Source organism: Palaemon carinicauda, chromosome 3, assembly GCF_036898095.1.
Source record: "Palaemon carinicauda isolate YSFRI2023 chromosome 3, ASM3689809v2, whole genome shotgun sequence".
Lineage (NCBI taxonomy): Eukaryota > Metazoa > Arthropoda > Malacostraca > Decapoda > Palaemonidae > Palaemon > Palaemon carinicauda.
This window is the reverse complement of record NC_090727.1, coordinates 155,010,446-155,021,271: the sequence shown is the minus strand read 5'-3', so window position 1 is coordinate 155,021,271 and position 10,826 is coordinate 155,010,446. Positions and strand designations below refer to the sequence as shown.

At 41.9% G+C, this 10,826-nt stretch overlaps 1 protein-coding gene across 6 annotated transcripts in view; it reads right to left on the bottom strand.

Moving 5' to 3' along the window:
• Window positions 1–4,161: 4,161 nt before the first annotated feature.
• Window positions 4,162–10,826, bottom strand: part of Cdep (Chondrocyte-derived ezrin-like domain containing protein) — a 262,650-nt gene continuing 255,985 nt past the window's right edge. For all 6 annotated transcript variants that reach the window (XM_068371013.1, XM_068371014.1, XM_068371015.1 and 3 more), the window contains one exon: window positions 4,162–5,943. In XM_068371013.1, the coding sequence (XP_068227114.1) occupies window positions 5,823–5,943 (121 nt within the window). In that variant the 3' untranslated portion in view covers window positions 4,162–5,822. The remainder of the gene's footprint in view (window positions 5,944–10,826) is intronic.

Here is a 10,826-nt window from a genome sequence, read left to right as displayed (position 1 = left end):
CTCCCAGTGAAAGAAAGGTAGTGGTAGACTTTAAGAACCTCAGGTCATCAGACCTTGTCTGGAGTTTTTCTGTGGTCAATCCTGGCCGTGGAAGCCCTGGACAAGGTGGATAAGCAATTGTGTCTTAGGAAAAATTCCTCAAGGGCAGGGAGATGAAAATCCTCTCACATAATACCTCCGGCATTCGTGCGGTAGAGAAAGTACTACTGCATACTGGAGGCTTCTCCTTTAAACCTTACCCCACTGAAGAATTCCTGGCCTCACAGTCGGTCTTTTTCTGCTTCGTAAGTTTCAAGTATGGAGGCACGGCCATGGCAACCCTGCAGGCTGCTTCTTGGATCGACAATTGGTCAGGTACAGTTGCTTGGCTGATACTGTACTGAGAACTTGTCTGCGCCGGACAAGATAAGGCTTTAAATGACATTGTTCTAATATGGCGAGAACCGTAGAATTACGCGCTCGCCAAGCTGCCAACTAGTGGGTAAACTGGGTCCAAAAGTGTCTCAATGCTGTCGCCTGCAGATTCTATAGGCACATTGGTAAAAGGGAGATATTGAACCTGAAGAATGCCTCCCTCAAGGGTTCAGCTCCATTTCCTTTGGAGCAAATAGAGGTTACATTTAAGAAGTGGAGAAGGTCCCGCCAGGAGTCTCTGCTGCACCAGGTGGTCTCCTTTCAGCAACCACAGTCTGCCTCCACTTCTGGACAACAGAGGTAGTCAATGCTGGCTAAGCAAGCACAGAAACAGGCTCAAAGGAGTGACGTGCCCACTCCTTCCATCCTGAACCCGGGGAATGAACCAGCTCTTTTCGTTTCGTTAAGGAGAGGGGTGGGGCTAGAGAAAGGGGAAAGGTCGAAGATGACAACCCCGTTAGTGATGGCAATCCTTCCAAGATGCCCCCTTGGGGTGGGGATGCCTACAAACCAAGTGGTGGTGGTGGTGGTACCACAGGGCAGAATGTTGAACGGGTAGACATACTTCGTCCCTATGCAGTACCTCTTCCTATTCATCAGCTCTCCCTTCCCTTAATTCTACCACCAGTGACTTAACACTCCAGGCAAAAGTCCAGGCCATGCTAGGAAAAGGCACTCTCCAAGAGGTCAACAACTCTCCAGATTTGTTCCTTAGACTCTTGTCGAAAAGATGTCTGGAAGCTAGAGACTAGTCATGGACCTGTCAACCTTTTAACTTTTTATCCTAAAAATGACGTTCGTGACTGAGACTGCAGCCATGTTCAGGCAAGCTATCAGGGCTCTGGACTGTATGATGATGATAAAAGACTGAATACACATACCTTCAGCTCCCAATACATCCGGTCTCCAGGGAGTACCTCCGCTTCGTCGTAGCAAGCAAGGAATACCAGTTCAAGTTACTTTACTTCGGACTTTTGACGGCATTAGTCTGTTGTGATATCTAGACGATTAATTGATATTGGCAGTCTCGAAGGAAACCCTTCTCTTCACTGTGACAAGCTCCTTGCATTTTGCCACAACCTAGGGATTAAGGTGAATTGGAAGAAGTTTATGCTAGTGCCAGTGCAGGCTCATTTACCTCGGAGTGAACATTGACACAGTCCTTGAGAAGATCTTCCTGTCGCAGGGTAACATGCCTAAGGGATGTAGCACTCCCCTTCCTTCAACAGACCCAGCTCCTAGCACATCAGTGACAGAGACCATTATGTCATCTAGTGTACACGTTCCAAAAGGCTGCCTTCACCTATGGTTGCTTCAATGTGAGTTGAAGGCTCGCTGGGCACATCATCTCGACCACCAGCTTTTAATGATTCCAATAGAGGAAGAATCCAGACAGAACTTATAATGATGGCTGGATGTGACGAACCTTCTAGCGGGTTCTCTTTTGACGCCTCCACTATAATTTGTTGTTCACAGATGAATAAAAGGACGGTTGGGCAGCACACTTCTGTCAATGTACGGTGTCAAGATAGTGGTCCGCACAAGAGTGTCAATGCCGTACTGTATAAACCTGCTGGAGATGTTAGCAGCCCTTCTAGCATTCCAACAATTTTTCCCCTTTTCTCTCATATCACTCGTTGGTATTAGCAATAACATCAGTGTAGCGGCATATGTTAACAAACAAGGAGGTACTGTCACTGCAGCTTTGCCAGCTGGCAGTAGAGATCAGTAGAAATCAATACCAGGCAAAAAGAACGTAGTGGCGGACAAACTGAGTAGGGAGACACAAATGGTTGGCTCCGAATGGTCTTTGAATTTACAGGTAGTAACTAACATCCTGACTTTGTGGGGTTCACCAATGATAGACCTCTTCGCGACCTTGTTGTGAACCACAAGATGCCATTTCATTGCCCAACAATTCCAGAGGCGGGAGCAGTGTTCAAGGACGTGTTCAAGCATCCTTGGGATAGTCTAGACTCCTATGCTTTCCTGCTGTTTTGCCTGATGATGAGTCAGCTAAATCAGGTTTGGGCTACTCTCAATCTCATCATGACATTAGTGACTCCCAAAGTGGCTCCAGAGTAAAAGTGGTGCCCAGACCTTCTACTTTTACTAAGAGAGACTCGCAGGGAATTGCCTACTTTTCCTGACCTATTGGGCTACCCTTATGCCCAGATATTCCACAGCTCATTAGATTCCCTTTGGCTTCACTCATATAGGTCATCAAATATTTCTCGAAGAAAGGCTTTTTGTGCGAGTTTGTATGTTTGGATACCTCCGTCTCTCAAGCCAAATGGTTCATGTTCTCTCATTGGTATCGTGGAAGGGGTGTGTCTCCTCTATTTTACTAATAGCTGAATTTTACTTCACCTCTGACAGTTGAACAACTCTGCTTAGTATTTTTTTCCTGTTCGGAAGAACTTTCTATGCTTATACAGTATGAAGTCTTAAACCAACTTGTCCTCCAGTTGAGGCAAGAGCACCACCCTGGAACACCACTGTATTGGTCATCCTAGGAATTGTTGAGGTTGGCCTCAGTCAGAGACCTAACTCTTATGATTATTAGCCTAGGTTAAACAGGTTAGTGACATGGTCTCGCGTTCATCTCCCATTCAAGGGGATGGATGCAAGTCTCGTTTTGTTGCCAAAACCCAGAATCTGGCAACTCCTTATTCCGCGTTTTCATCATTTCACATTGTGAGCCATAGAGAGGTCACTGACAATCCTGATCGGTTGCTTTTGTATCCTGTTAGGGTGCCAAGGTTCTGACTTAACCATGTGCATGCAATTCGATCCCGGTAACACCTTTTTCTAAATACAGTGAGGGTGAAAAAAAAAGGTGACCAAGAACTTTTTGCCACACCCACCTTCCTCTCTAGGAAGAGCTGGGGTTAGAGCACATGATATCAGGGGATTAGCACAACTCTAGTTTTTAAAAAGAATCTTTGTGGCACTGACACTACCGGCAGGGATTTGGAAATGCCAGACAATGTTTACTGCCCACATTACTTGCAGGAATTGACCCACAGGTCCCTAAATTTTCCCGAAAGCCTGAAGTAGCCACACAACAAATGGTATAACTACCTCTGCTCCTCTTACAGGACCATTAGCATTCGATCAAAGACAGGTTTCGTGAGAGTCTGGGATGAAATTAAAGAATGGCTGGTCTTATCCTTTCTTTTCAATCTTCCCTCCCTTAGGGGTACAGCATGGGAAACCTCACTAGCTGAATACAATTTACATATAAAGTGTACTGTAAAAGTTATATCCCCACAGTTCTTGAGGCGAACTTATATAAATGTGCCAAATGGGTAGAGAAAGTAAATCCATGATGATATGGCTTGATCAGTTAGAGCAGTTCAAACCCCCCTTATTATGTGCCTTAGTTATACAACACTGACCCTCAGCTCAGTGTCCTTTATTGCATAGGCCATGAACCTGCTGGTATAAACACACCACTGGTGCACAAGCTGTCAGGAATCTAAAACTCCTACTACCTATAACACTGGAGAGCACTGGTCAACTATCTACAACTCTTAATGAAAAATGTTCCAACTGCCGTATTCCAACTTTGCTGTTATCATGTAAAGGATTCGGGTTTGTAGTTGGGTAAAGTATAATTAATCTCAAAATTCTTCATTATCATCGTTTTTTGTTTATTTTACCAAAGTGAGCTTTTTCTAATATTACTAACGCCTTTGTAAATAATTGTTCGATAAAGTGGGAAAAAGGGTAAATAAATAATCCTTAAAAGAATCATTTTATTATTGCAATAATACAGATCTAACTGGTAAGGCAGGGGCAAGGCTATTTAGTAAAGAAATTTTAAGGAAAGGGCAGTACATTGTTAGGATACTTTTTGAGCACAACATGCATGAACAGAAGTGTGTGATAACAGAAGTATAAACTATAATTTAGGACCTTGTTAAAACCCAATTTACAAAAGTATAGCACATACAAATGGTTTGTTTTGCAGATTAATTCACATGTTCAGTGCAAACCATGTAAGAACACTATGAAAATGTCCTTATGTCAGTTGAAAAGATATAACTATTGGAAGTTAAAAGAATTTGTATATGTACAAGTGTTCCTACACAATCATTGTCACTAATATCACATATTTATACTGTATACCTACACTGAATTATTGGTGCCCATGTCAAAACAAATTTGATATGTACATTATGATAGCCAAGATATTTCTCAGCAAGAGATTCATCATAATAAGTCTTACTGTGCTTTGTAATTAAAGTGAATTTTCCTAATTGCAGCACATATCCACAATAGGTGACTAATACAGACTAGCAGCCCTAATAGTGTAATTCTTGAATTTGTTAGGTATAGTACTACAAACGGGTAATTCATTAGTACGAATCTACGTAAAATAGCAATCACAACTTTAAAAACAATATATCTATATAAAAATTACAGTACATAATCTATTGCTAATCCAATCTAGATACAATAAACATTTCAGGATTAGAATAAATCTGTTAAGCTTTTTTTTTTTTTAATCTCTGATGAGCAATAACTTAATATTACACAACCTGCATTTTAAAAGTTTACAATTCATAATCTTTAGTAGTATTTCAATATCAATGTTAACAGGATTTTATTTGCACCTTTTTTTATAAACCTACATTAGCACACATTGTATTTCATCTTTAATATCTCAATTATACATGTTATAAGTTACATGCAGTGGCTGTAAAATTTATAATGAATATATTACTGTATATTTGCTTTGGTCCTTTGCACTATCAAATTTATAAACTAAACTACACACAGTACCTTATAGTACTCTACTGTATAAAATGTCAAGAGTAATTTTATCAAAACTAATGACTTGAAAATTCATAAGTTTGCTTCAAAAGTACAGTACTCTATTTTTATATAAAGTTAATAAAAGTACTTGATATGTCTTGAGTTGTACAAAATTTAGATATTAAAGATTGCTATCTTCATGTATTGTTTATTTTACTAAAAATTGATAGGTTGTTAAAAAGTTTTTTAAACTAAAAGGTAATTTTTATGGCAGAGCAAGCCTTCACCTATATTACAATTTTGAAGGTACAATATTTACACTAAATATAAAATAGGCTTTGCAAAAATAGTACATGAACACGTGAAAATTCCCATTTTGAAAACATTACTGGTTGATTTAGTTGATGGAGAATAATATATTTCATAAAGCTAAATCAAAATAAAAACTTCAGGAATGATATCCATTGTTCCACAATGCATATTATAAAATAATCCAAGGGTATAAATCTTGAAAACCTTGTGCTTGATGTAATTGTACTTAGCAGTACATTAAAATTGTCCACTGTGAATTGGTCATTCTGATTACAATGGGAAGTTAGTACAGTAAATCTAAAATACTGAGACCATCAACCTAAGATTTTCATTCACAATCTTATGCTCTCATTTTCACTTTCCTTACGATTATAAACACGTAAGCGTGCTGAGTTCTGAGTTGCTGTAGATATGACTTCCATCCATCGTGAAAAAGTAAATTCTGATTCCGCCCTGAAAAGATAAGAATATATATATGGTTTTCTATATTTATTTTTATTTATTTATTTATTTTTTATCAAAAACAATTTTGTTAAAATTTCCATACTCGCGCAATGTTTGTACTACTGGATGCTCGTTTATATTAATTTGCCCAGAAACAAAATCCCTTGTTTCCTTCCAATAGACTACAGTATATGTCTCTGGTAAAATAATGAAACAATCTGGCGTTTAATGTCAATAAACCAATGGTTGGCCAAGCTGTACAGTACTTAGTTTGTCTAAAGGTTTGAAGTCGAAACTATTCCTGATACTACATGTCAGTAGATAAGAATAATAATGACACTAGCATGAAATCAGTCTTGCAGTGGCCCAATACCAGCGTAATGTTCACAATGTGTTTGTGATTTTTATCCCGTTTTTGTCATTTTAGAGAAAAAGCTATAACAGTTACCTTGATAACATTGAATCAGAGTGCCAAAAGTGCCAAAAAGAAAAAAAAAAGTGCCCATAAAGTGTTTATCAGGCAATTCAGTTAGTGTTAGTGAATGTTGTTCATGAAAGAGCGCACTACTGATTTTAACTCTCCTCGATGGCAAAGTACAAGTTAATTTGTCAATATTTCTTTTTTCATTATTCTGCTACAATACAACTAAACCTTCGTCCTTTATATAGAAGATACCAGCGAGGATAAACATTCTCACTGCCTAGGTATTTGGCAGACATTTTAAATAGAATTTTCTTTTTCCAGGAAGTTTGTCGAGGGGTACCAGGTGAAAAAGTGCAACCCCTTCCTGACCTTGCGGGAGAAAAACCCTTCCCTTTTGTGTCCTTAGTCAAGCCTCACTGTGATGAGTAATGGTAGTGGTCACCCTAATAGTAAGATATGTTAGTCAGGAAGAGGAAAAAAAATAAGGGTACATCCTACAGCCTTGGGATTCCTCAAGGTCAAAGAAGTCTTAACCCTGGTACACAGTCCAATGACCCTTCTCCATCAGTCACCTACAAAGAGTGGGGATTCTGTAACTTTGGGGCAAGCCCCACGACACTGAAACCTCATTTCCCCCTAGCAAAATGCAGGGGCCTAACTGGTCTCTCCTGTTTTCTCAATCTTTGCAGTTTGATGATACCTTGCATTTGTTGTGGGTCTCCTTAACATCAAGTACCTCCCCTTCCAAGAAGTGGCTAGTGGAGGTGATTTCTTCTAGCATGCCACACAAGCCTCAAACAGGTACACCTCATTGATGGATTAGCCCAGATGCTTACGTGGCTCTCTTAGACACGCCTTGACTGAACGTGCATCACCTAGACACACGTTGACAAGATATCCTTCCCCAACGTGTATGAGCACTGCCTTGGTAGGAAGTATCCTTGCCACTGTGGATCCTCTCTTCCAGTGCAGCCCCTGCAAGAGAAGTAGTGTTCTTAAACCATAGAGGGAAATAGTCACCCAGGCACTTTTCTTTTGGGACATCCTTCATTGAAAGGCTCGTAGGACTCGAGCACCTCAGGCTAGCCCTAGAAAGAATGCATGTGCTTTCTCCAGATCATCGGTCTCCTGACCTTCATTCCTACAGGAGGAGGAGTCCTCCAGAGCACTCTAGCTCCCCTGATTGTGCTCGCAAGGTTGCAAGGCAAACTTTGAAAACCCTTCTCACTATAAGATCTTGAACTTGTCTTGCTCACATGCGCCTCGTCCAGACTCACCTCAGCTGAACATGCTTTACCTAACGCACCACGCTCATAAGTGCATCAGCGAGACTTCTTTCGCCAACACGTGTATACTACTGCCTCGGTAGGAAGGATCCTGCCACTGTGGATCCCTCTCTTAAAGCGGGAATAAAGTTCAGCCCCTGCGAGATAAGTCGTTGGCTCTTCTCCCCAAGAGACCATCAAGGGATAGTCTCCCAGCCGCTTTTCTTTTGGGAAGCCCTTTGTTGAAGAACTTTCCAGAGGACTCTCAAACAACTAAGCTCGGCCTACTAATAGTGGACAAGTGCCTTCTCCAGATCATGTCTCCTAACCTTCACTCCTACAGAAGTAGGAATCTTCCAAAGCTCTTTAGCTCCCCGGAGCATGATCGCAAAGTTGCAAGACAACCTTTGCCAGATCCATCCTCTTTGGAAGTAAAGATCTTGGACATATCTCAGCCAGTCATGCACTGACAAAGAAAACCTCACCCAAGGACTCCACCTAATGCGACTCGCCCTTACACGCTTCGTTAAGTCTTAAGTTGTCAATATATCCATCGCCAAGACACCTCCCCCAGGTACGCATTGCTCAGACGCTCTCCACTTGGACCTTCCCTTGCCCATTTTCCTGGAACCTGCAGTGGTAGCATCTTGGCAGATCAGCTGGCCTTGTCATCAGCTTCTTTGTATGCAGCAAATCCCTTATCTATGTGGGGTACGGCTATAGAGTCAAAGAGGATCTCACGGAGCCTGACAAACAAAGAACCATGAGGGATGGGGTGCTTACGGCCTCTGGGACCATTGGGTTCCTGATGCACCAGGCAGCAAACCAGTGGACCAATTGGGTCCTCAATGCCAAGATATTCCATAGCCTTGGGATCCGTTAAGAGCATAGGCTGTTAAGGGGGGTTGAAACTTTGTAAGGCCTCTCTCAATATTTCCTCTTGTTTCCTCCTAAGGAGGTTGACACCACAACAGAGCGATGGGGAAAGAAAATAGTTTCTCCAGCACGGCGTCCTTTCGGTAATCTTGACCGTCCTCTTTTGTTCTTTGTTAACCCATGAAGATTAAAATTAATTTACCTTCTCCAGGACCAACTCCAAATACCGAAAACATGTGGCCATCTCGCACCAAACTGAGAGACATCACGGCCTTGGACTGTGGTAGTACATGGCTGTCCACCATGGTGTGAGCATCTCTGCCCTCGCCTTACTGTGTTGACTGGCGCGGTGATTTAGGAGTGTCTCCCCGTGTGTAAAGGACCAATCCCACATTTGGCTTGACAGCTAATCACTCGCAGGCAATTAACGGCACCATCTGTGAATGTTCTCTAGAAATGAACCTGAAATAGAATTGGCATTGGGAAAAGATGCGAAATGAACCTGAAATAGAATTGGCATTGGGAAAAGATGCAAGTCTGTTATTTATTGTAATGAACCCTACAGCAATTTGTGTAATCCTATACCATTGCTATATTTTCTTCATTGACTTGTGTTTATTTTGTAATGAACCCTTTTGTGATTATTGTAATCCTGTACCATTACTGTATTTTCTATATTAACAAGCTGTCTTCTTGTTTGCAGCTAAAACCTCGTCTGATATACAAGTTAAGATCTACGCGCCAATAACTTAGAACTTTAGCCAAAACTGAACCCATCTCCGGTGTTCTACAGTTTTAGATCTTTCCACAAGACTGGTTCTTGGACAACTGATCGTAACACAACTTCAAGAAATTAATCTTTCTCAGACGTTGACTGCGAGTGGAGAACATAGTCATCATGTCAGAGAGATCATTAAAATCAAGAACTTCATTCAAGAGTGACACAAGTGAGTTCCGCCGAAAGTTGTTAAAGCGCAAGCTAACTTAGCCAAGGTTCAACTGAAGGCAAGGTTATAAGCGGAAGAACGTGCAGCCAAGTAAAAGCTGAAGCTGATGAACTCACTGCTCAGAGAGATGCTAGAGGACTAGCGGAAGCTGCATTATTGTAGGCCAAGCTCGAAGTTCAGAGACAGCAACTTGAATACAAAATTAAATTGGAGGCAGGAGAGTTGCGATGTGGTTCATAAGTGTCTTCACATGCCAGAAGTACAAGAATACCCAGTGTAAAAGCCAAGGAGACTGAACTGGAGTCAAGGATTTAGCAATGGAGGGCTTAGTGTTGCCCACCACTGGGCGAATGACCAAAGTGCTATGCAGACAATGACTCCTGTAGACCATACAAGAGGACCAGAATGCCATTCTGCATCCATGGAAGTCCTTTCACGGCCATTGAATCCCTACTCAACTCCCTTCGCACCACAACATGTCACGTTTGAGCCGTCTGTCACTGACCCCTTGACCAGCAACAATGAGTTGGTGAGGACATGGCAGGCTGAACCACTTATATCATGTCCTAGATGAGCTCCTGAGAAACCTGGTCGAATACTGCTTACTCCTGCCACTGACAATGGGGTACAATGAAGCCTGGAAGCAGCTGAGTGAATTCTACGGCAGAGAAGTTTGCTACCGAGGGCTTTATTAAGTAAGCTTCTTGAATGGAAGAACATCCTAGCAGGTGATCGCGAAGGTTTAATAAACTATGCTTCTTACCAGGAAGGTGAAGGTAGTACTGGGCATAAATTACACTAGAACTGATATGCAAGAAACGGTGAGAAAGATAGTGAAAAAGCTCCCTCACCCTCTCCAGGTAAGATGGGTCTCCAAGTACCTGGAACATGAACACAAGCTTTCAGCCTTGATCATCTTTGTAGAGAGACAGGCACTGGTCGCTAAAGAACAGAAGTATTACGAGTCCTACTGTCATCCATCCAAAGGAAAACCTGAGAGCATGCGCATGCTGATTAGAGCTTAAAGCCTGGCCCGTTCACCACAGCTCTCCGTCCGAGAATGGGATATATTGTGTATACTGCAAGAAAGAAAAGCACGGAATTCCAAAGCTTGACTTTGGATACCAGACTGCTTCAGAATGCCTAAATGTTGTGCATTATCACAAAGCCTGTGAAGAAATCTACACTTGCGGCTTGGGAATGGGGACGCATCACATGCTCTTACACAATGTGAGGAAGCCCTTCCAAGAGAGCAACTGTCCAAGACATCTGAAGTATAAAGAGAGAGCCGGGATGACTAGCAATGCACCGTCTGATAAACACTGAAACTGCTCCAGAGGCTTGGACTCCTGCGACGAAGGGTCATGTACACAGTATATC